This window comes from Budorcas taxicolor, chromosome 1, assembly GCF_023091745.1.
Source record: "Budorcas taxicolor isolate Tak-1 chromosome 1, Takin1.1, whole genome shotgun sequence".
Classification (NCBI taxonomy): Eukaryota; Metazoa; Chordata; class Mammalia; order Artiodactyla; family Bovidae; genus Budorcas; species Budorcas taxicolor.
Genome location: NC_068910.1, coordinates 133,281,692 through 133,308,647, shown reverse-complemented (window position 1 = coordinate 133,308,647; position 26,956 = coordinate 133,281,692). Strand labels below are relative to the sequence as shown.

Sequence of the window (26,956 nt, the reverse complement as noted above, 5' to 3'; positions counted from 1 at the left end):
GGAGAAGACTCTTGAAAGTCCCTTGGACTGCAAGGAAATCCAACCTGTCCATCCTAAAGGAGATCAGTCCTGGATGGGGTGTTCTTTGGAAGGACCGATGTTGAAGCTGAAACTCCAATACTTTGGCCACCTGATGCGAAGAGCTGACTCATTGGAAAAGACCCTGATGCTGGGAAAGATTGAGGGCAGGAGCAGAAAGGGATGACAGAGGATGAGATGGGTGGATGGCATCATTGACTCGATGGACATGGGTTTGGTTGGACTCCTGGAGTTGGTGATGGACAGGGAGGTCTGGCGTGCTGCGGTTCATGGGGTTGCAAAGAGTCAGACACGACTGAAATGAGCGACTGAAATGAACTGAACTGAACTTCTATATTGAAAATGTGTGGTTTTATAATTAGAAATTTTAAAAAAATAAAATAGAAGCTTCATTTGGAAAAAAAATAAAGTGAGAGTTGAAGAAGCTCAGTTTTTCCCATTACTCTGAATGTATTGAGCTAGAAGCATGGGTTCTGGTATCAGAATGTCTGGGTTCAAAGCTTGTCCCCAAAACTTGAATGACCATCTCTAGGCCTGATTTTTTTCATCTGGAAATTGAAGACAACATTAAAATCTACTGCACAGAATTGTTTCAAGGATGAAATGAGATATTTCTTATAAAGGTATGTATTCAGTAAATGGCAGTTATTTTTATTACTTATTTTTACATGCTTATAGCACAGGTTTAAAATACTCTCAAAATGTTTTTATCCAGGAGAAATATTTTCATTGTATAATTTGCATACATTCCCCCATATGCAAATCCATCACAGTCTCCCTCTCCCTTTCAGCTACAACAATGCTGGCTTTCAGAGGCCTACCCTGTGGGCCTAGTGTCACAGAAATGAAAAAGGTGGAAGAGAAAGGAAGACAGTATGGTTTGAAAGCAACTGTTGGAAGACATGGTAATACGTGGCTTGCTTTCAGAATCAATACCGGGCAGATGAGGAAGCTTTTCTCTGGAACAGCTTTCCTGGTTTCCTTTCTAAACCACATCAGCGGTCTCTGAGGTCAGCAACTTGATTCTTCCCACCAGTGTGTTAGTCTCACTGTGTAAGGTAAATATGTTGTCACCTTGTGGAAGTAGTGCCCACACACTCGGGGCCCCTCTAAGGAAGACCACTGAGGCAGAGAACCCTTGAAAGGGAGAGTGCTCTCACTTGGTACCCAGACTCTCTCTCCTTCCTTCCCCTTTGCTGAGGCCCCATGTAGGCTCAGATTCAGTCCCATGACAGAAATCAAATGGAAGCACATGTCTTACCAACAGGCTAGTCCTCCATATCGGGTCTCACTGGCAGCTAACCCAGCCTTGTCCTGGTGTTCACATTTGATAATATGGCTTTTACCCCTATCCCTACCTTACCTGGTGCCCTAGCAACCCTGCCTCTGATTTGCAGCCCAGTAGGCAATGGCACCCCACTCCAGTACTCTTGCCTGGAAAATCCCATGGACGGAGGAGCCTGGTGGGCTGCAGTCCATGGGGTTGCGAAGAGTCGGACATGACTGAGCGACTTCACTTTCACTTTCCTCTTTCATGCATTGGAGAAGGAAATGGCAACCCACTCCAGTGTTCTTGCCTTGCCAGGAGAATCCCAGGGATGGGGGAGCCTGGTGGGCTGCCGTCTATGGGGTCACACAGAGTCGGACACGACTGAAGTGATTAGCAGCAGCAGCAGCAGCAGCAGCAGCAACTGAAGCCTGCTAGCTGGTAAGAGAGCTTGCTATTTGTTAAGCGTCATCTCAATGCAAACCACCAATCTTCCTCCTTAGATCTCTGAATACACTGACTCCCAGATGCCCAACGCTTGGTACCTCCTATCACCCCAAGGCTGAATGTACCATTACTCTATGCCTTTTCCATGGTTCTGACTGGTCATATTGGATGGACTCCTCTTGCATATGCTTAACCTGAGGGCCAAGCTTAGTTCCTGTAGCTGATCTTTCCAGTCAGCACCTGACCCATCTCAAAGGACAAGCCTACTTTTTCCAACATAATTAGGCAGACCAGGCGACACCTGGGGCTTCCCAGATGGTGCCAGTGGTAAAGAATCTTCCTGCCAATGCAGGAGATGCCTGAGACAAGGGTTTGATCCCTGGGTCAGGAAGATTCCCTGGATGAAGGCATGGCAATACACTCTAGCATTCTTGCCTATGGACAGAGGAGCCTGGCAGGCTACAGTCCATAGGGTCACAGAGTCGGACACAACTGAAGCAACTTAGCACAGCACACACAGAGCACACCAAGCCGAGTCTTGAAAGGTGACAGTACGGTACATGCTAACCCTCCTAGAGGGGAGTGAGGCTTGGAAATGTCCCATCACCACCACTACCATGATCACCACTGCTGCTGCAGAGGCCACCATTCACCAGGCACCTCCTAGGAACCAAATGCTCTATTAGGCACATTCCATGTGTTATTTCTGACCCTTACATCAGTCTTCAGGGGAGGTATCACTGTCTCCATTTTAGAGATGACACTGAGTCTCAGGGAAATTGATTATCACAGGGTCCAAGGCCAACAAAAGGAAAGAACAGATTGACTGCAAATGCTACACTTTTCTTTACTGTATTGTAAAAATTACAACTGAGAGGGAGGTCTCATATAGGCTCGTGGAGCTATTAAGGGGGATGTGGTCTGAAAACAAGGAGGTTTTGTTAATGATAGCCTGACTTTAGCATAAGGTAAAAAGAAAGAGACAAAATAATATCCTGGACTGGGTCAAGTGTAGCCCACTTTTTGCTAGGAAATGGAAATGAAGACTCAGGACAGAGACTGGCCAAGTTCATTGTTAAATAAGCCAAGCTCCAGCAGAGAGCATAGCGAGCTATCACGAACTGTGGGTACCTGTGTTTCAGATGAGGCAGGGGATAGGCAGAGAATAGTGAGAGGCAGTCATAGGATTCCACAGCCCTGGGGTCACACAAAACTTTTAGATAAGAAGATGTCCTAGAGGGTCATGTAGGTGACCCTGAAATCCAAGGGAATTCTTAGACACAAGGCAGGAAAGAGTGGCACTCAGCAGTCCGGTTGGCCACAGGCTAACACGTGGCTGTCTGAGGGGTCACCCAGATCCATACACAGAAAGGACTAGGAACTGGTTCTGGGGTGGAACTGAGCACCCTGCCAGGTCTGATCCCAGAGACATCCAAAGCTTTGTGAATCAAGAGACTCTGCAGCAAAAGGGTTGAGAGCCAGGGGTCTGGAGTCAGACTACTAGGATTTGGATCCCAGTTCCACCACTTACTAGCTCTGCCAACTTGAGCTATTATTTTACTTCTTTGCCTTAGATTCCTTGTCTGTAAATGGTAATGTCAATACCTAACTCATGGGATGTTATCAGAATGAAATGAACAGCATCTGGCACATAGAAAGTACTCAGTGTTACTGTTTTTGTCACTGTTGTTGTTGTTAGCTACTCGGTTGTGTCTGACTCTTTGTGACCCCATGAACTTTAGCCCACCAGCTCCTCTGTCCACGTTATTACCTTTAGCACTGTTGTTATTAGGACCTGCTCAAAAGGGAGAAGGAAGAGGCAGGACTTGATGAGTGCTCAGAGATGAACAGAAACTGGTCAGGGTAGTTAAAGAGCAGGAAGCATTAAAGGGGAGACTGCATTGAGACTTGGGAGCATGACCTGTTCAGTTAAAACCCTGAGACAGCAGAAGTATACAGTGGGGTGGAGAGAGCACAGAAGGGATAAAAGGTAAAACCAGAGAAGTCAGCAGTCAGGTTCTAAAAGGTCTACAGTATCAAGAGCTTGAGGGGCTTTCTTGGAGTCTAGATGGTAAGAATCTCCCTGCCAATGCAGGGGACATGGGTTCGGGAAGACCCCACATGCTGAGGGGCAGCTAAGCCTGTGTGCCGCAACTACTGAATCTGAGCTCTAGAGTCCGCACTCTGCAACAAGAGGAGCCACTGCAATGAAAAGCCCACGCGCTGCGACCCGAGAGTAGCCCCTACTTGCCACAACTAGAGAAATTCTGCACAGACAGAAAAGTAAGAGCCAAGCCGTCTTTAAAAAAAAAAAGTCTGAACTTATTCCCGGTGGGAAGACACCTATGAGTACCGTAACAGATGGAGTAACACAATGAGATGTGCATTTTAGGAAAACCACTCTGGTAGCAATTTGTGCATGGATTTAAGGAGACCATGACTAGAGTCAGGGAAAACAGGAAAATACTGTAGTAATCCAATCAAGAGACAATGAGACTCTGCTCTAGGGCAGTGGTAAAGAAGATGGAAGAAAAGGGACATTAAAGATAAAGAGTCAGTAGGATTTTGTGAAGGATTCAGGAGTGAGAGTCAAGAACAACTCCCACATTTCTAGCTCAAGCAGCTGGATGGTTGGTGCTGTTCACTCGCACAGGGAACACAGGGGTAAGAGTACACCTGGAAGGAGCAGAAGATGCTCAAATAAACTCTGGACACATGAGGTTGGAGAACCCTCTGAAAAACTGAAGTGGAAATGTCCAGACGGCCAGTGGGTTTTCAGACAGGAAGCGCAGGGTGAGACCAGAGACGAGACATGGGTCTGGAAGCCATCAGAGCAGGGGGCCAACTGAGAGTGGGAAAGAGTATAAAATCATGCAGGCTGTGTAAAGGGACAAGAGAAGGTCTGGGGAACAAATCCTGGGGAAAAGGAGAAGAGTCTAAGAAGGACCAGTAAGAAAGTCATGTGGACACCAAGAGATCTAGCTGTCATGGAAGGCTGACAATGGGGGGATTTAAAAAGTGGCTGACAGGGTCAAATGCTTCAGGAAGACCAATTAATATCTAAAAAAGTATCCTTTGGATTTAACAGGCAAAAAGAAACGTTCAGGTGGAGACTTTGGTAAGATTAACCTCTATCGGTTAGAGAGAAAAGAAGCCCAATGGCAGAGGTCAAAGGGCATCTAGGAGGTAAGGAAGTAAGTGCCCATGCAACTATAAATTGTTCTCTTAAGAACTTGGGCTTTCAAGGGAAGAAGAAATGGGAAGTAGGGTTTCTTTTTATTCATTTTTTTTTTAAGGTGGGAAAAACTTGAGGATGTTTAAGGAAAAAAGAGTTGCCTCTAATGTAAAACCTCCCATGATAAGAAGCTCACTGCATCACAAGACATTTCATTCTGGTTTTGGATAGTGTATAAAAAAGTAATTGTGGGTTGGAAATGATACATGAGTTAAGCTAAAATTAGCTTCACAATACCTTTCACCCTATTTCTTCTACAGGAAGATTTCAACTATCAATCCTCCACCCACCCCAACCTTCCATACAAAAATATTTACTCAAAATAGTTGAACATATAATTGAACATATCCAGTTATTTCAATGTCGCTATCTTGGCAGGCTTCCAACAATCACAGCACAGTTTGTCAATATCCTTTTGAAAATATATTTTCTAGAACTAGGCACAATATTCTTATGTGATCTAAATAGTGCATAAAGAAATTCTTATTTCTCTGGTTTAGAGATTATATTTTAATTTGCATCATCATTCAAATGTCTTTAATATTCCCCTTTAAGAGAAATGTCTAAACTCTTTCATCTAAAGGTCAAGGTTCTTGAGAGTCTTTCAAGCTTTTCTAAAATGATCCTCTCTCTATATTGTATTAATAGAACGCTTTGCTCTCATCAACTTATTAATGTTTTATTTACGGTGTCACAATTTACAGGAGATGCCAGGAAATTTGAGGGCTCTCATAACCACTATAGTTTTCCCTGAGCCAGAACTGAAATCATATCAGACATTCCTATATCCTCCATCTAATGGAGGAGACTATGGTCCTCTCGAGTCTCAAGCATGGCTTTCTCTTTGCTCTCCTTTAATCTCTATTATTTCTTCATACTGTTTACTACCCTCAGGCTTGTAGATCTCATATAGATAAGAACCTTTCTAATATATCCTTAGCCCTCCTATGAAAAGAGTCTAAACAGAAAACCTTATACAATTGCCATTTTTTACTTATGCTTAATACCCTAAAGTCTCAGGAATATTTACATTTATCTTGTGTTAAACTCTAAGTACCTTACTTATTACACATGCCTTTTGTTGATATATGGATAAGAGAGACTACAAATATTGTTTACAATCTGTACTTTTGGTATTTTTTCCAACTTAAGTTGACCTAAGGGCATTTCCTTCAGAAAATGCTTCTTTCTGTGTCACCTGTGGGCCTCACATATCTGGTTTTGGCTTTACTGGGGTAATTTTCTCCTTCAATTTCAAAGTTCACCTAAATCCTTCTAGACAGATCAACGACGTTTCCTGCCAAAGCACATCCTTCTCCATCTTTACAAGATGCACTCTGCCCCTTGCCAGAAGTCCGTCATCCTGGCTTTGCAGGATATCGTCCAAAAGACTTTTTAAAACATCATTCACACAGGAAATCATTTGTTTCTCAGCCTCCCTTCTTTCTCATAGTCACTACCATCATACAGAACAAGAGGCAGAAACACCACTTGTGCTTCTGAATCTCTCAGTGCGCCACCCAGAACTTTAGCCATTAAGAATGGACTCCCAGTTCTTCCGAGTTTGCTGTCTGTTCCACACAGGAAGCAGCAAAAGTGGTGGCGGGGGTGGTGGGCAATTCATAGTCTTGATAAGAAGTTCTTGGCAGGCTCTATATAATATCTTGGATATTGGCTCCGACCTCCTCTCAATTTTCCACATCAAGTCTATAGAACATGACCTTAAAAACCCTTGTTTGGGAATTATCCACTATATAAAATATCTTTCTTCTTCCTGACAGTGGTCACAAGACCCCTCCCATCAGCTCATGCCAGTAACTTCTCCCTAGTGAGGGAAGGAGAAAGAGGAATGTACTGAGTCCACCCCAATGGGAAGAGTGCCAGGCAAGCTCCAAAGGGTAAGACTGTCCCTCATTTCTCTGCTGTTTCACATTCTTCCACTTGCCCACTTCATGACATTAATTTATCAGCATTTTCCTGGCTTTCTCACCATTTTTTCCATCCTGCCTAAGAAGCTTTCATCATCTCTGAGAAACTGGAGTGTGAAAAAGTATCTACTTAATCTCTCCCCGCTCTTCCTTCTGCTTGCATTTGCAGCTGCTATAACTGGTTACCATCTCAGGCGTGACAAGAAAGATGGAACTTAGTCCAAAGGTTACCACTCCACCGCTAGGCAGGCATATTTTTTGGATCATCAGATGAACTCAGGCTTTATCTTGGTTTCACTAGATGTACCCCTTGAAAACCCTTAAAGAGTAAAGGTTACGTCCCCGCTGTTACTGCAGGACTTCTTAGAGGGTTGGAATACACTGGCTGCATGTTTTTTATTAGATTGTGAGTTCCACAAGACAGAAACTATGCATTTGTTTCATTTTCTATGGGGACCTACACAGAGACTTGATGGGACATGGAGACTGAATTGTCCAACTCTGTGGACTTAGGCTATCCATCTCTAGGAATTATCCTATTCTACTCACCCTACTACTCTGGTAAGTTAGCTGATTATACTTTGAATATCCTTTAGGGGCAAGGTCATTAGTAGGTCCACTAAAATGTTTCTCTTCCTTTTTTTTTTTTTTTGCCTATTTTTGACCCCAAGACTCAGAATGAGGTTTTTTAAAAATGTATTCAGGGTTGAGGAAAAGCAAGGATCAGCTAGAGAAATAACTAACCAGAGATTACTGAATGAAGTACCTAATTGTGACTGTGTTTTTAATGTTTCTTTAACTCTTTTTTTTGAATGGTCTGTTCTTTCAAAAATGTCACACTAGTGCTTAGCTACTTAAATGTGACTTGTGGCTTTGAGATTTTAAAATATATATATTTGAATGTAAATGCTTATTAATTTTTGACTAAACCAGCTTACAGAGAGTCTGGTATTTCAGATAATGAGGTCATAAAGCAGACCATTAACAGAGTGGGCACAACTGTTCTCTAAACCACGAGCATTTGAATATTCCCCTACTGAGTTATAGAAAATATCTCAGGACAAAATGGCAGCACCATTGCCCATTCTACCTCCTGAGCAGATATGGACGCATCTGTCCCCTGACAACTATGCTTTTATGGGCAGCAATTCCATTTCTATGCTTGTTTATACCGCCAGTGACATTTAACATGCAACACATACACACACACACACATTATATATATATACACATACACATACATATATATACACACATATATATAATGTGTGTGTGTGTGTATGTATGTAGTAAGTGCTTTTAAAAATCTGATTTACTCTATCGCCTGAGCCATTTGATAAGTTTATGGGCAACCTGAGTCAAGTATCTGTCTGGACCAGAAGGGGTCTCCTGGTTCCCGGCTCTTCTGTTTGAGCATGGACAATATCAGCAGCTTAGACTAGAAAGGCCTGCAGAGACAGCTGTTGGTGAGCCCCCTGGCCTTGACCCCTCCCCATCTGCCTGTCAGGCTGTCGTGACTGAGGCTCCCTTACTCACACAGCTCGGCTTCTACACAGGCTGTTGAAAGAGTGCCATCTGCAGGATGAAGGAGAACGCATAAATACTTAATTCATTTCCTTCAGATGAGTTAAAATGTGTTCAAAGGTAATCAACACAAGATTTAGGTTAAAGTCTAATGACAGATGATGAATTGCTGCATTCATTCTTCACAGGTATAATTTCCTTCTATTTATTTTAATGACTGCCTTAAGTATCTTTACCTCAAAGAGTAACAAGCAGTGAGAATCAAAGATGCATCCACTATCCCACGAGCGGAGAAGTGTGGGTTCAGGGACTTTGTGCTGCCCTAGGCCTGTCCCCATGGGTAGCCATTTCTCTGCTCTTCCCTGCAGAAGGGCATATTTCCAGGCACCGTGACAGATGAGACAGCTCTTTTCCTGCTTTGATTCGACACAGGTTTTAAACTTGAATGCAGAAAATGGGAGCTCAGAATTCCCTTGTCACATCAGCCTTGGGTCAAAAGAATCATAAAATCATGAAGCTGAAAGAGGTTTCTGCACTCAGTCATGACCCTCTGCAGTGCTGCTGACCAGTGGCCCCCAGCCTCTGACTTCATACCATGTGTGATGCCCTTTGTGACTGTCTCATAACCAGCAGCCCATAACAACCAACACAGGTTTCTAATGCTTTCACTGACTGGCACTGATCTCTAACTCAGAAATTATCTAATTCTGGGTCAAATCCACTTCTCTCCTCCCAGTGGCCCTCACCTAGTTGAAAACAGAAGCAAGAAAGACAGAGCCCTTTCCTGCCTGGATCACCTCCTTTCTCATCACTTGAGCAGGATGGTCACACAACACAGGACAAAGCAGAGCTGAGGCAGCTGGCTACTGACCGTCCGTCCACCTGCCTTCATCATGGGCAGGGGTGGTTTTCCTATGTGGACTACCAATTCTAGGATGCTAGGCAGCTCCACTGCCCACTGCCTTCCCCAGAATGGGGACAGGGAACAAGACATGAATAAGGATTCATTTCCAGAACATGAGACCCAGCTCTAGAGGCCTATTTACAGGGCAGTGATGTGGTGACTGCACCTGAGTGTACGTGTTTCCTCTGTGGCCCACATCCCCTGTGCCCCTTTCTGGAGGAAACACTCCTCCTAAAAGCAGGAGGCTTTTGGAAGGTACGACACTCTCTCCTCTCCTAAAGACACAGTCTAATCAGGAAGCAGAAGCAGGGAGAGGTGGGTTATATCAAGAGATTACTTGCTGGCTGGACAGGGAAAAGTAATGCTTGTGACAGGGGAAGCCTCCCCACTCTTATTTTTCTCTCTGACCTGTACTTTACATGAGCAAACTGGCAATGGATTTTACACCCAATTCCTCTACCTCAGTAAGGAGGAACAGCATGGGGTTAGGGTTACCATCCTGTATTGACACCCTTCCCAGCTACCTCTTCCCTGCCTTAGTTTTTCTATTGCAACTGTTCGCAGTTGACAAATATTTATTTACCATTCATCTAGTGATCCAAAACAAGGATCTCCTTGCATCAGGCAGGAAGGCAGCCCAGAGTGCCCCACCAAACACCAAAGCCACAGCCCTGGTCTCCTTCTTCGGGATCCAAACACATACAACCATTCACAGCATCTCACCTGAGCCACCTCTTCGAAGTCATCATGCCTCTTCTGCAGGGCCCGAGCTCGGTGCAGAGACTTCCCGACCCCTGTGTGCTTGCTGAGAAAGGCCTCGCCGTGGTTTTCAATCCAATCTAACACCTAGTCAGAGAAGGAAGACAGAAACAATGACTTCTCGGCAAAAGGAAAGACATGTGACAACGTGTGTGACCGCTAGGCTATCAGAGTCCCATCCCAATTAGAAAGTGGCAGTCCAGGTGGAAATGTTCAATCCATGATAGACACAGGGATTTCATTACTGTCATTGGCAATATAATAATCCCACCCTTAACTAAGTTCAGTTCTTCCTTTTTGATCTCCAGAATATCCTCTCATTACTTGTTCAGTTTTCTCAGCCTTAATAAGCCCATTATTTTAAACAAGCTACACAGACCGCCAGACACAGTTTAACCCTCTCACAACTTTGACTCCAACCACAAAATCAGACACATTTGCAGGAAGTTAGGCAGTAATCCCTGGGTCAGAAAGATCCCCCTGGAGTAGGAAATGGTAACCCACTCCAGTATTCTTGCCTGGAAAATTCCATAGACAAAGGTGCCTGCCAGACTACAGTCCATGGGGTCACAAAAGAGTTAGACATCAATGAACCACTGAGCACACACACAGGCAGTGCCAGGTCAGGGCAGCTCCTTGGCTCTCACTCCACCACAAAAGTGCTCATGGAAGTGACACTAAGTCATGGGGACCCTGCCTCATTGCTCTCCTGGGACTCCCTCCCTAATTCTGGGGGTAAAGTCCAGAGTAGACAATCCCCAACTGGAACTGTACCAAAGATAGCCAATCACCAGGACAACTGTGTTCTCTGGCTTCTTTTCATCTTTCTCCTCAATCAGCATCAACCAATCAACCAAATAAAGGTCTTTAGCATCGCTGATGCTCTTGGGTAGCAGTAGAGACTCCATGTTCTCCAGACTTAAGGTCTAGTGATTGGCCTTAAGACATTTCCCCTGGAGTTGAGGGCAGCTGAAAAAGAGGTGACTGAAGCAGTAGAAGGATGGGTGAGGGAATGCTGAGAAGGTGAGAAAATATGTTGTCCTGAGGGTCACTTGACAGGAGGAGTGGGTGCCCCTTAGTAAAACCCTTGAAATATAGGCAGGATCAAAGCCTGGAGTCCCTTTTGCATTTGTCCACATCAGTTCAGTTCAGTTCAGTCACTCAGTCATGTCTGCCTCTTTGTGACCCCATGAATCGCAGCATGCCAGGCCTCCGTCACAAAAATGTGGATCTCCCAGAGAGAAGGGAAGCAGTTCATCTGGGCTCTGAGAAGTTGGCACTCAATAAATCAAATGGCCACAATTAAATCAGAATTGCAGGGCAGACACACCTGTTGCAGATCCTGCCAAGATTCAACTAATTTGACTCTGCTCCTACTACAGTAAACTTCAGCTAAACATTTGATTAATGAGGTACTAGTTTTCCCAGATTTTAGAAGGACTTTTGGGAAAATGAGTCAGATGGACTAGGCCTGTTTAAAGGGTACTTTAATGCTGTTTCTTTTACAGATTGTCCTGTGGTAAGCAGAGAGACCAAATCATTGCCTGGATTGTAGGCATGGGAGTTCTGGTTCTACAGAAGCTAGCCTTTGGCTTCACAGCCTCTGACATTTGAGATAAATTAATGTCTGCAATTGTACGAAGTATGGACTCTTTCAATATCATAAAGTCATACCAAGATGGTATTAGAGAAAAGCACATATAAATATAAAAATGAGGTTTAACAAAAGTACATGGTACAAAGCCAAGTCAGGTAATCATCCATGAAAATAAAGGGGAAAAAAGCCTTTCCAAAAATGACTTTATCTAAACATTTAGTGTAAAGAGCTTAAACATTTTAGCAAAAAGAATTTATATATAACACAGGAAACTATATTCAATATCTTGTAATAATCAATAATGGAAATGAATCTGAAAATATATATGTATAAAACTGAATCACTTTGCTGTACACCTGACTCTAACACAATATTGTAAATCAACTATACTTCAATCAAAAAGATTTTAAACACTAACAAAAATCTGACAATACTTTTTAATATTCTGGAGGCACATCTGCAGAAAGAAATTGCAATAGTAAGTGAACTGAATTTTTACCTTTTGCAAACACTGAAAGCAGCACTGACAGGAACTTTAAATATCCCTTTCTCAGAATAAAGAAGAGCCTACTTTTCTTTTGAGTTACTTATGGTGATATTTCAGCAAAAAAAATCAGGAGAGTGCATTTTTACTTGACTTACCACAATTTGATCCCACAGTTCTGTACAGTAAAAGGAATGATGGGTATTAGCATGCAAAGCCAAAGATAAACATTTCTAGTCACAAATTTTCCCATATATTGTGCACCATGGATGGTGCAACTTTATAATTTTTATGCATATTTAAACTTTCATTAATCCCCTTTTGAGAATGAACTGAAGCTTGGAGATAATTTTTATATACAAAAGAGCTGTCTTGTAGCTTTTCACGAGTGCTTGGAATTTATGACGTATTTTTCAGATCATAATTTAAAAAATTTTTTTTGAGTAGTTAAGTGTGACCTACTTCTCTGGCAGTTTTTTCATGAATCTTATTTTGTTCCTTTTCATTTTCAATCTCTAAAATTTCAATCTATTTCATTTTCAATAAATATTCTAAATAATATTCTAAAGCAAATTGGTTAGACAGAGATGTTTCAGATGTACTAGTTCACAAACAGTTAGCTTTTATACTCCCTGAGGGTGTTTTCACAACTTTTAAACATTTTGTTTTAAAAGCAGTTTGTTTCCTGTTTCAGTTATTTTGCTTTCTTTAAAATGTCAATTCATTTTCCCTTAGTGACACCTAGTTTACTTAATTAGCTCAAATTTAACCACTTAAAGTCTATTTCATATTTAAGGGGCTTTTACTTAGTTTAAACATAACTTTGCTCTGTGATGTTACATTGTCTCCATTTAGTCTAACTTCTTTCATTAGAACTGGAGCTGTGGGGAAAACAGTGTAACCTCACTGAGGAGTCAGGGACTGCAGGGAAATCAGTTTAACAAATATAAAAGCAAAAGCTGTAGGAAGGGAATAAAATTACTTTAGTAATACATAGAGACTGAAAAAGTACCTGAGGACAGATAAATGTAATCAATGAATTGTTCAAAATGATAATTTCTGACGATTTTGTTTCAGACAGTTCATAAGCTCTCTTGACCTTTGATTTCATGGTCCCCAACCCTGGTGATACAGGGTTCTAACATGTACTGCATAGCAGAGAAATGTGCTTGTGAGCAGACACCAGCAGTGCCTGGCAATTAGTGACACACTGTAAATTAATGTGCAGCATTGGAAGTCTAGTGAGACCCAGAACCTGAACATCACTGGCTGAAGAATAAATTGAGTTTCTAGCCTCACCCTGGACCCTATCAAAGTGTAAGCACCCATCAAGGTACCCCTTATTTGTGCCCCTTTATTTAATTTCTCTCATCTACAAGATCCTACTTAAAACAGTCAATTATCAGTTATAGTTAGGATAGTACAGGATGATAGGTAATGATACTATTGTTGGTTTTGAATTGGTATCTAAGTGTTTCCAACAATAGGAGGTTTTCCTTTTATTTTTTGTCTGAAGGAAGGGTCCTCTGGATGCAGAGAAGCATGTGTGGGATATGGCTATTCACATACTCTAATAAATATATATTGTTAGTTTCATGGCGGCCTAGTGTCAGGCCAGAGGACAGCCCAAGGTGCAGGATTAAACAAGGCAGGGCTGGCCCTGACTCTCGGAACTCAGTCTAGGTGGGTAATGAGCACTAGATATGAAACCACACAATTCGTCATTAATTGCAAGGGTGAAAAGTGCCAACAGTCAGGGAAGCTCACTCTTAAGAAATGAGGTTTAGCTGAGACCCGAGAGACAGTAGGACTTAACCAAGTTAGCAGCTGCAAAGATCAGCATGGCTGAAGTAGGCTTTAGTAGGAAATGCGCCCAGAGAAGGCAGGTACCAGATAGAGCTAAGCCTTGGTGGGCTGAGCTTCATTCCAGTGTTTGGCCTAAGAGCCACTGAAGGGCTAAAGGAGGAGGAAGACACCATCAGGTCTGACTGAAAAATTATTGCTCTCACTGCTTTGTGGAGAATCGATTGGATGAAGGCAGGAACATGGGTAGGAAAACAGGAAGTTCCCACAGAAATCCTGACAAGAGGCAATAGCTCAGATGAGGCCAATGGCAGTGTCTGTGAGGAGGCAGGTTTGAGTAATATTTAGGGGACAGAATGGCTAGGATTTGGTGACTGGGCATGGGGGTGATGAAGAAGCAGGTGGAAGGTTAATCCCTCCAGGAGAAAGGCTTGAAAAACTGGGTGGAAGAGGAACTTGTCACTGGTGCAGAAGCAAGTGAGTCACAAGGGATAGCAGATGACAGATTTTTTCATGCTTTCTTTCAATTTTCATACTCACATTCCGGTTTTGATAAATGACAGGTGTGTGAATGAATTTGAGTGGGAAGTAGCACCCAATGATAGTTCTCAGTCTGATTCTGGCAAGATGTGCCTTTAATTTCAAAGGAGTAATTTTATATACGAAGGTTTAAAAATAAACTATAAATTATTAATATAGCTGGATCCCAATGATAAAAAAAAATTAGGGATATGAAATCCATCTGAAGAATTATAAATTTAGGCTTATGTTGAATTAACCCTTGCATTCCTGAAGGCATTTCACTGGGGTATAATTTTTGGTAGTGGTGGTGTAGTTGCTAAGTTGCATCCAACTCTTGCGACCCCATGGACTGCAGCCCACCAGGCTCCACTGTCCATTGGATTCTCCAGGCAAGAATACTGGAGTGGGTTGCCATTTCCTTCTCCAGGGGATCTTTCCCACCAAGGAATCAAACCCAGGTCTCCTGCATTGCAGGCAGATAATTTACCAACTGAGCTATGAGGGAAGCGTTAACATGACATGTGAAGTCCTCTGTGACCAGCCCCACCCACCCCAAACCCCACCTCCAACGAATTCCTGTCCCATCTCTCAATATCCCCAAAACTGCTTGTTACCTTCTGAGTTTTGTTCTTGCTATTTTTCACTTCACATGAAATGTCTCTTTTTCTCCCTACATCTACTTCCCAGGCTCCTTTGTTTTTATCCTTTAAGCACCATCTCAAAATCTCTAGTTTTGGAAAGTCTTTTCTAACATCCCACTCAGGCTGGGGGTGGTATCACTCTTCTCTGCTCTGTTCAAACTACAATTATTGCCCACAGGCTGGTCTCTTCCACTAGACTCTGACCTCTCTGTGATTCCTGGACATAGCATGGTACTTGGCAGAGGGGTTTGTTAAGACATGCTGAAGTCAACTCAGACTCATCCTCTCAACATATGACTCTGAATGCCTCTAGCTCCATACTCCTTAGACAGGACCTTCCCTTTTAGTACCTCTCACAGCCTGCATTCAAAGTTCTCCCTTTGTGTGTATCCTCCCTCTGCACTGTCTCACTCTGCAGGTGGTTCCTGAAGAAGTACGAAGTTTTCACCATTGTATGCTACCCTTTCATCACTTGCTTGCCCCCAGTATCCCCATCAGCCTTGCACACGCAGGAGATACTCAATGAATACTTATAGACATGAACTGTCAAGTGCAAGCATGGCAGCCTCCTGTCTCGGGGAAAGCTGTGCCAACCCATTCAGCCGGAGGTCTGTTCTTGGCCCGTCACTGGGGACAGTAGTCCTGCTCAGCTCAGGACTCCTCACCACAACAGCAGGCAGGTAACCTTGCAAACCACTTGTAAAGTTCTTCCTTTCTCATGCCCCAGCTTTCCCCAACTTTTCCACCAGAATTAGTCCTTTCCCAGAACAGCCTTTTCCAAGGGAGACACTCACATCCTGAACTGGATTTAGGAGCCAATCTAACTGTCATTATGTATAATCCCCTAATCACCCCCTTTCTTCCTCATCTAATTGTGTTTATTCCAACCAGTATACAATCAAGACTCTGTTTTTCAGGGGAGGAGACAGTTATTTCTAGCTGCTAAGGAGAACAGAAAAGTCCTTTTGAAGAGAAGTATTATATTTTCTGAACAGTGGGCATGAATGCAACCAAGTTAATGGGAGAAAATCAAAGGTGTAGCTGCTTCCTGTCCTGGGACTCTGATTTTTTTGATTCTTCTAATATGACAGAATCTTAATGTTGGAGAAGAAGATAGCAACCCACTCCAGTATCATTGCCTGGAAAATTCCATGGATGGAGGAGCCTAGCAGGCTACAGTCCATGCAGTCACAAAAAGTCGGACACAACTGAGCGACTTCACTTTCACTTAACACTGGAGAAGAACTCCAACTTAAAATGCAGGAGAAGGCAACTACCTTTGAACAAAGTTTCAAGTTGGTGTCTAAGCTCTGTTTACCTGTGAGTGGTTTAGGTATCTAAAGCATCATTAAAATGTGCACCATAATAAATTAAGGGCATCATAACTTACAGAGGAACCTAGGTTCTTCTCCCTTCTCCCCTGATTCACCATGGTACTCCGACCATTATTCTGTTTTCATGAATGCATCTAGCTCATTCTGGCCCCAAGGACTGTGTAGGTTCCATTTCACATACTTGGAACCTTTTCTTTTTTTTTGCTGTTTTATTTATTTATTTTACTTTATTTTACTTCACAATACTGTATTGGTTTTGCCATACATCAACATGAATCCGCCACAGGTGTACATGAGTTCCCAATCCTGAACCCCCCTCCCACCTCCCTAGGATGCTTGGAACCTTTTCTTAAACACATTCCATGGCTTATCCATTTAGCTCACTGGCTATCACATAGCACCTATGACATATTTGTTTGTTTGCAGTAGTGTTTTTCTCTACTTCCTAAATATAAGCCCCACATGGGCAGGAGCTTTGTTTGGTTTACTGCTAAGTCCTCAAAGAACATCAGCTCAATAAATTAGTGAATTAACCAATCTGATGTGAGAACTTTCTGTGTGATGAAGCGCAAAACCATGAAAGGAAATGAAGATGTTTAGCAAACAGTTGTGAAATCACAATTCCAACTCTCTGATTCCCTCCCTGGCTCTCTCTGATCAATCATCTTATTTGAAATATGTTATTAATTTTGTGTAATAATCTGATCCCTGATAAAATAGGCAAGATGTTTTCCATAAAGTGAAGAACTGCCCCACTCAGCTCCTACCTCCCAGCCCCAGCCCTCAACTCTGTAGAAGCCATTATTCTGAGCTCAGGAAGGAGAGCTGACACATCATCACGTGTCAACAATACATTTTGTCCTGTTAAAGGCTCCAGTACACATGATGTGTGAGAGTACCCAGGACAGCCCATCAAATCATTATTTCTGCTTCCTTACACAGCACACTGCATGTTAGTTCTAAAGGGGAATGGCTCATCCTTTGCCAACACCACCCTGCTCCCCATTGGCTGTGACTGGAGAGCATGTGGGCAACACTTGAAATGCCCAATTATCAGCAATTATCAGTTATCAGCAATTCATTTTCTGTCTCATCTTTGGAACAAGTATGGTCAAAATAAATGTCTTGCTATGGCAGGGAAAGCTGTCATTTTTCCAAGAGGACTCAGCTGAAACTCATTAGCAGGTGAACAGATTATCTTCCCCTGAGAACCATGGTCCTGTCTCCTGACACATGTGATGCCAGGTGGAGGCCAGCTAGGAGACCAGCAGTCTTCCTCCCCTGCCCCTCCACTCTGGCCAGCCCAACAGGCTGGGGTGACTGGAACTCGTCTTTGTCCTTGGCAGCTCCCGTCCTTGGCAGCTCCCTGAGAGCATCTCCTCACCACGGTGCCTTGATTCCTGTTTATGGTATCACCACACTTCTCATCACTAAGGACTGAATCTCTCAAGTCAGAGGCTCTCAAACTTTAGAATGCTTCAGAATCACCTGGGGTTCTTTCTAAAACACAGGCATCATGTTATCCACAGATTCTGAGCTAAATAGTGTGGAAGAGGACCAGATAATCTGTTTTTAACAAGCCCCAACTCTGCCCAGATGATCTTAATGCCAGAGATCTGAAACCCTGGCAAGTCCCCCCCTAAATCGAGTTTTTAACTTCTCTATCCAAAACTGTATTCCTTTTATTATCCCACCCCTGTTCCTCTCAGGATTGAGGAACATCAAAGAAAAGGGGGAACTGAAACAAGTAGGATCTTCGAGGCCCTTTCAGGTACAAAAAGCCTCTCCATGTCCCCAGTTCTTGTTTGGCCTTCCTCAAGTTTCAAAGAGGAAGCTCATGTAGTTAATGGTTAGAACAGAGCCACAGGACTCCTGTTCCTCCTGAAGGGATACGGATAACAAGCTGGTGCATATCTTTGAGTTGTTCTGCAGAAACTAAGACCCCCACCCCCATCCAGTGGAGGGTGGTGATTACATGCTGACCACAAGCAGTAGATCCCAGACTGGATGGAAATAGAAGGTTGATAATTAAGATTCTCGAAACATCACCCTGTTACCTCACCACCAAACAATCAGAAGAATGTCCATGAACTGATCACATACCCTGTGTGTGTACCCCCAATGTTGCCTTTAAAAACCCTTCCCTGAAAACTATTTAAGGAGCTCAGGTCTTTTGAGCACCAGCTTCCTGTTGTCCTTGCTGGTCACCCTGCAGTAAATACTGTACTTTCTTTCCTTCTCTAGGCAGTGTCAGTTCATTGGCTTTGCTCCACGTTGGACAAGTGGACCTGAGTTGGGTTAACTTGTCCAAGAACCACACTTGGAAAAATACAGTTCCATATTCATACCTGACACTTCCTTTGCTTTCTATAACAAAATGGACAGCAATTTTCAGTGATGCTTTTTCATAAATACTCTCATATCCACCCTTGTTCCCATCACTTCGGTCAATGACTGTGATCCCACCATCTTCCCACTCCGACTCAGTCCTCTGCTGGCACAAAATTACCTCTACCCTTCACTCTGATAACATGTTTTCTCTGGTCAGAATCTTTTCTAGCTCTCCACTAGTTACAAGGTGTGAATCTTTTATCCTTTAGCCTGGCATTCAAAGCTCCAGACACAGCACGTTGAGGTCAAGGACACGCTGAGTACATGTTTATCAGAAATGTCCTTGGATGGCGGCTGCCTTGTTGTTCAGTCACTAAGTCCTGTCTGACACTTCATGAACTGCAGCATGCCAGGCTTCCCTTCCTTTGATATTTCCCAGAATTTGCTCAAATTCATGCTGAGTTGGTGATGCCATCCAGCCATCTCATCCTCTGTCACCCCCTTCTCCTTCTGCTCTCAATCTTTCCCAGCATCAGGGACTTTTCCAATGAGTCATCTGTGCACATCAGATGACCAAAATACTGGAGCTTCAGCTTCAGCATCAGTCCTCCCAATGAATATTTAGGATTGATTCCCTTTAGGATTGTCTGGTTTGATCTCCTTGCTGTCCAAGGGACTCTGAAGAGTCTTCTCCAGTACCACAATTCAAAAGCATCAATTCTTCAGCACTCAGCCTTCTCTTGGAGAAGGAAATGGCAATCCACTCCAGTATTCTTGCCTGGAGAATTCCACAGACAGAGGAGCCTGGCAGGCTGCAGTCCATGGAGTCACAGAGAGTCGGACACGACTGAGTGACTAACACACACACACACAGAGCTTTCTTTATGATCCAACTCTCACACCTGTACATGACTACTGGAAAAACCGTAGCATTGACTATATGGACCTTTGTCGGTAAAGTGATGTCTCTGTTTTTTAATAAGCTGTCTAGGTTTGTCATAGCTTTTCTTCCAAGGAGCAAGTGTCTTAATTTCATGGCTGCAGTTACTGCCCATCCACAGTGATTTTGGAGCCCAGGAAAATAAAATCTGCCACTGTTTCCACCTTTTCCCCACATATTTGCCATGAAGTGATAGAACTAGATGTCATGACCTTGGTTTTTTTGAATGCTGTTTAGTCACTTGTTAACAATAAAAGGGGAACTGAGGACATTAAAGGTGTTTAAAATTACAGTAGCTCAAGAAAGCCCCGAGGCTCAGTAACTTTTGGGGAGGGACTTCTTCTCACTGCTTCTCAGGACCCACCAGCTTCCCACGCCTGCCAGAGGGAGGGACCCAAATCCTTCCTTGGAAGGTGTTCATCACAGAATGACCACTGTTCAGTCAGAACAGAAAATCAGAGTAAGCACCAAAGGAGAAGGCCATGACAGGGAAGGGAACAGAAGGTGGAAAGCAGGGCAGAGAGGAAGGGGGGAGAGGTGTAGAGTGTAAGGGGTACTAAGGGTCCATGAAATTCCAGGCAGGGGGGTCTGAGCACATCAGAGGCAGGCCTCCAAGGCCCACTCCCCAGCCCTGCTAATTCTAGCTGGAGACTACATGGAGAAGACTGAACATATCCTTTGGTACCAGCCTCCTCCCACAGGGAGAGGGATAGAGTGCCCCTCTAAGATCAGTGACACCGAAGAGTCAGATGAGAAAGCTTCCTCATCCCCACTCCAGTCAGAAAGCAACGCTGCCTGGTGGAGCCCTCTGTTTCTCCCCTCTCTACTTCCCCCAGTTCGGCCAAGCCCAAACCTGCTCACTTTCTGGACACCCACCCTGCCCAAAGAATCATCTGTTGTCTACTTGAACATATTTGAATGACTGGATTATCACCATCAAAATTTAATTGAGAGTTTTAATACTGCTACATACTACCATGGGCAAATGGAAATTATTCAAGATACTCAAAACCACCAACAAAGAAAACCACCAACAATGGTGAGGTAATGTAATTATGGTTGTGAAAAATAAGTGAGAATGGGTAGGGCTTGTTTTAGGGGCATTGTGTTAGAGATAAATAACGATAGCAGGCCATTTTATAATGATGGAGCAGGTGGAAAAGAGCGTTTGAGTGTGAGTGTGATTGCCTGTGTGAGTCTTACTGGACAGGCAGTTTGGGAATGAATCTCATCTGTCAGCAGTTATGCAACCTTGGGCAAGTCTCACCCTTTGGGACCAAATAATCTATCTGGGCCCTTTGAGCAATGACATTCCAGCACTAACTTATAAACTCCTCAAGGGCAGGGGCTGTGTCTCTCTGCATTACCATCATCTAGCATAGTGCCCAGGGCACAGCAGAGAGGCTAAGAGCATGAACTTATAAATTTGGTGAAAGTGGGTTTAAATCCTTCCTCTGCCACTAGCTATGTGACCTTGTACAAGTTTACTTAACCTTTCTAAGCCTCAATTTCCTTATCAGTAAGATGAAGACCAAACTATTACCTGCTTTATAGTGTTGGAAGATTAAATAAGATAAGTGAAGTGATTGGATATTCAATTGCTCATAAAGATGAATCATGAGCTATGAATAATAAAACGTTTATAGACACATTTAATCTCAGGAAAAAAAAAAAAATCTCAGGGCTGGAATCTCCTCCCTGACATACCCACCAACTACCACCCGTTGGCATTTCAGATTTTTGAGAACGATTCCTGCTGTGTATGTTTCCCCATCTACCTGGGACTATGTATGCCGTGGGTGAGCATTTTCCTTCTCAGATGCTTTAATCCTTCCTTTTTATAAGAAGAGTTCATTTCTAGACCCATCGTCATTCCAGTCATTTTTTTCCCTAAGCATGCAATTTGTAACCTAAAGTGCTCACCTTTTATTATGCAAAGCTGTTAATTGGATTATACAATGCCCAAACTGGTTTAGTATGATTAAGGGGCTTTAGTCACTATAGCTAGTAAAAGATCGACTATCTGGAGTTTGAAAAAATTACCATCAAATCCTTTTTACACACTGTTTGGCAGGCAAGAACTGACACAGTAAAAGCTTTAGCTTTCCATATGAGGCTTCAGTAAAAACTGAGAGAAACAGGTGAGATTCCTTTGTAGTACAGAACTACGGATTTTAATATTAATGCATTCCTTCAGAATGGAGTCACTGAGCCAGAAAATTCTGTCATCACTGCCCCTCCCTAAGCTCACTTTTGGACCACTTAAAAGCAAAACACATTGTTCTTAAGGGAGGGCACTGGAACCTCAAACAGGTCATGTCCCCCGCTAGACCACTCCTAACCCTTCCAGCCTGACCTCCTGCTATCACTGCCAAGAGCAGGCACCCAGTTAGATTTCCTCTTCCTTGTCCCCTGGCTATAACTCTTAGCTCTCTGCTTCCTGGCTATCCCCAGGAATACCATCCCCAGATCCTCTGCCTGAGCTCCAAGGACCAGTGCAAATGACATTCCAACCATGGGAATTTTTTCTGCTCTGACTCCACCAGCCCATTGTTGTCTTGCTTCTCTGGCCCTAAACCCAGATAGACACATGCCATTGATACATTCTCAGGTACATATGTCTTCTCTCAGGCCAGGGACCCCCAGCTCCTAGCACAGGGCCTTGCACACAGGTGTTTCAAAACACTTTACCAATTTATTCTTGTACCACAGGCAAGGAGAAGAAGAAAAGGAGGTAGAATAAGACAGCTTACAGAGATACTCATGACAGTTGCTCTGGCTATGAAAAAACAGAATGGAATTTGCATCTATCAGAAAGATCAAGACTTGCTACTCCTTATTCTTCTCAACAAAGTTAGGTCTATCTGGGCTCGGAAGGAGCCCATGGTGGAAAGATAAGTTGGCTGATATTGTGAAATGCTCTTTTGGCTACTGCTTAGTAGGGCATGGCAACCCACTCCAGTATTCTTGCCTGGGAAATCCCATGGACAGAGGAGCCTGGCAGGCTACAGTCCATGGGGTTGCAGAGTTGGACACAACTGAGGACCGACACTTTCGCTTTTAGTACTGTTCTACTCTACACTGGAAAACCAAAAGCACTGAATATCATTCCACTAGCAATACTATGGCAGCTGTGCCCTGTCCATGCATTTCTGCATCTTAATGAACCCAAGTTCCAGTCTGATCCTCAGAGACTCATTTTCACTGCCTCCAAGCCCAGAGGGGAAGAGAATGGTAAAAGGACACCTCCTATTGGGACCCAAAGAAGAGCTAGCACAGAGATAATGTGTCAGGCCAATTCTGGCTACATAATGTTTAAATGAAATCTTGTTTTCACGGGTGTCTATCTTGATTTCAACCTCTCTCCTTTACCCCACGCTTTGGACAAGGTAATCCTGCTTGGGAAAGACCACTCCCCAGAAATGGCAATGAGATGAGGAGTCAGGCACAAGGAGAGGTTGGCTGGCTCTCCCTCCCCTCTCCACAAGCAGGAGTCCCTGTCTCTTTCTCTTCTGTCTCTGCCCCACCTTCCTCTTTCTCTTTCTCCTCCCAGCCCATGTATGTCTGTTTCTCTAATCTCTGTTTTTAAATCTATCCTTTTCTTTCCCATCCCCCTCAGTCCCTGTCTCTCCTCTCTCTCCCTGTTTCAGGGTGGGTGGGTGGGTGGGTGGCTGAGTGTGTGTGTGTGGGTGTGGGTGTGTGGTTGTGTGTGTGTGTGTGTGTGTGTGTGTGTGTGTGTTGGTATGTGGGGGTATGTGTGTGTGTGTCTTTCCTCCCTCTCTGTTAGGTTGTATGTATCACTCCTATCTCTCTTCTGTTCTCCTTCTCTGTCTGCCAGGCTCCTTTCTCATGTGACTTCTGTAGGATACCTGGACTGGGAGCCAGAAGACTTAGGTTCTGGTCCTGGAACTACCATTAACTAGCTGTGTGGTTATGACCAAGTTGCTTTACATCTCTGGGATTCAATTTCCGATTGGGTGCTCTTCCAGTCCCTAGCAGTTCTGAGATTTTTATCACTGAATGAAATAAAACTCAACAGATTCACGAAGCAGTGGCTATTGTAGAAACAAAGGAATCAGGCTGGGAGTTCCCAACAGTGCAAGCATCAGGGGACACCCAAGTACTACTCCGAGAAGATGTGACTAAACCCAGGCAATCCTGCTGGAGGATCTACTACATGCTAGGCAGGCACTATGCTTGCATCTCATTCAGTCCAAAAAGATAGGTATGTGATGTTTCCTATTTTAGGGGTGAGGAACCTGAAGCACCAGGAGTGAAGTCACTTGCCCAAGGTCCCATGGCCAAAACTTGTCAGAGCAGGATTTACACTCAGGCTGTCTGGCTCCAGAGCCCATGCTTTTTATCCACAGTGCTATACTGCCCCAGCCATTGATGCTCATTCACAAGCGTCCCACTTAGGCTGTAGAGTAAACTTCTTTCAACCTCACATGTACTCAGGAGTCTTGGATCCAGACTATATGGTTAATCAATTCTCTCCTCTTTCAAGACACCAACTCTGACTTCTTGCACCTCGGCCTCTCCCATTAATACTTGATTGCTATGCACCTGCCTCACATGCTCAGGTAGCATGGAACTTTCTATTTTCAAGTGTTTATCTTTTGTTGCCTTCTATCTAAGCAGACATCTTGCCAGAACCTAGTGCAATGCTGGGCTCCCTGCCCAGGCCCACACTTGCTGAATAGCTGATGGGCACCAAGATGCTTTGTAGCACTAATGTTATGTCCTGAGTCCTCTGCCTGGGGCTGTAAGTAAATACCTGGGACCCTTCAGACTTTCACAATTCCTGCACGCAGACCCCAGCTGCTCACTGGCAACTATTGAATGGGCTGGGAAGGAGGGTTAGATGGTGTTCAAGTCATAGAAGCAGAAACTGGGGTCCTCCAATGATAATTTCATCTCAAGTCAGCAAATATAAAAAGAACTCCAGCTTTATGCCAGACAGCTAAGAGTTGTAAGGGGCACAGAGAAGCAGCAGTCATGCCTTCTGCTCTCAAGGAGATACTGGAACAGAAGAGATGGAAAAATTCAAAATTAAAAAAATGACAAATATATAAAACTTCAATAGCACTTTGACTTTGGTGTTAAATTACTTTTTATGTATGTGGATGCATGCATGCATGCCAAGTTGCTTCAGTCATGTCTGACACTCTGCAACCCTATGGAATGTAGCCCACCAGGTTCCTCTGTCCATGGTATTCTCCAGGCAAGAATACTGGAGTGGGTTGCCATGTCCCCTCCTCCAGAGGACCTTCCTAACCCAGGGATCAAACTCAAGTCTTTTACTTTCCCTGCAGTGGCAGGTGGGTTCTTTACCACCAGTGCCACCTGGGAAGTATGTGTGTGCATATATATGTGTATATATATATAATTAAATATAATTATATAATTGTGGGAGCACAGAGAAAGGAAACTACTTGTCCCAATCTCATTGTGAAAACTAAGACAGGCTCCTGCATGGCTTGGAGTTAGGAGACCAAAATTCGAGTTTGTCACTGGAGCCACTGAGTTCATCATGTCCAGTGACCTCTGAAGCACCAGCTCAGACACTGATCAGACGCTGATGATTGCTGGGTGTCTGGAAGCATCTGAGACCCATCACAAATTAGTAGCCCTTGTTTATCACATTCTTCTTTGCATATCTGCCCCAGTGTCAGATATTTGGTGCGAGTGAGTGGGACAATGGCTGAATGACATCATGTCTTCAGAAGTCACATTCACATGTCCAGAAAAGAACAATCGAATTAACCACCCTGGGGGATTCAGTCCTCATGGAAAATCCAAACCCCTTTACTTCACCTCATAATCTTATTGCTTTTGTTGAGTGCCAACAATGTGATTCACTGATAGAGGTGAACTGATAGGGTCTGCATTCCAGAAATGCTCTTGTTTCTAAGAGCATGATGTGGAACAGTCACCAGTGTAGCTTTGTTATACCTTCCCCCAGCTGCAGTGTAGATGTCAGGGTGGCCACGGAGAAGTCTGATAACCGCTATTTCCAGAGAGTCTGTGTCTAGATGCCGCCCTCCTAAGGGGGATGCCTTTCCCCACCCTCCTCACAGCCCTCCCCTCTGCAGCATCTATCCTACCCCATCCAACAACCATGAAAACAGCAGGAAGGCAACGAGCACACCAAGGAAGCTGCATAGTCCACGGTACAGAAATCTCCAGAAGTCACTCAAAGTTCACCCAAACAGTAATGTCCCCTCTGTGTGCCTCTGGAGGCTGGCACCTCACTCTGTCTCGTTCACAGACCTACCCTGCGGTCTCCTGTGCTCAGAGTTGATACACTGGTCTGAACAATTCCAGATGGCAGGAGCAGACAACTAAAGCATTTGCTTCTCCATTCCCAGCAAACCCCACAAGGGAGGGTTTCAGAGCCTGGGCCAGCACCTCAGCAGTTCCCATCTCTCCTGAGACTAAAGTGTCACCTCTGAAGACTCCTCACTGCCCTAGCTGGGGGGCAGGGGCTGCAAAGGAGTTAGGGCAGCCCAACAATATGGGGCACTTCTGGAGGCCTGTCTACTCCTGGGACTGACTGCATGGTGGTAACCCAACACACAAAGGGTGTCACAGCCCCTGATAGGATGCTCTGCCCTCCCTCCAAACCTATCTCCTTCTCAGGGTACCCAGTGTAAGATCTCCCTAACAACAGCTGTAAGGGGAACCAACACTCCAAAGATACGTCCAGTTAGCTTTCAATTTTCCATGTATGTTTTGATATACTTTTTGACTACACTTGGTCAATATCACAGGAGGTGTGGAAGGAGAGTGAAATGCTATTTTATGTGTATAATCCTGAAATTATAAGGTGGCCACAGAAAAAGTTTGAGACCATGAGTGCTCCTACCCTTGCCTCTTGGAGTGAACCAGCAGGGAAATGATACTAAATCTTAACTCTCATCTCTAGTTCCCAACCACCCCCTGCTCCAGCTATTAGTCCTCAGAGAAAAGCTCCCAGGGGTCCCCAAAGATACAGAGAAAGGAAGTATGAGGAGAAAAGAACGGGTCATTTCATCCAAAAGGGTATTTGTGGCAAGGCTATCCTTTTATAGTTAGAAAATAACCATTTCTTTACTATTTGTGGTAAAGAATAAAAGCTACAACTATTATAATAATGCAAGAAACAGATTAAGCCAGAAGTAACCTCTAATTACAGAACACACAATTATCAACAGCCCAT

At 43.8% G+C, this 26,956-nt stretch overlaps 1 protein-coding gene across 1 annotated transcript in view; it reads right to left on the bottom strand.

Annotated features, from left to right (window-relative positions):
* KALRN (kalirin RhoGEF kinase) overlaps positions 1 to 26,956 on the bottom strand; it is a 694,022-nt gene that overhangs the window by 355,382 nt on the left and 311,684 nt on the right. Inside the window, exon 10 of the mRNA XM_052653860.1 lies at positions 10,068 to 10,190. Coding sequence (XP_052509820.1) covers positions 10,068 to 10,190 — 123 coding nt within the window. The remainder of the gene's footprint in view (positions 1 to 10,067; positions 10,191 to 26,956) is intronic.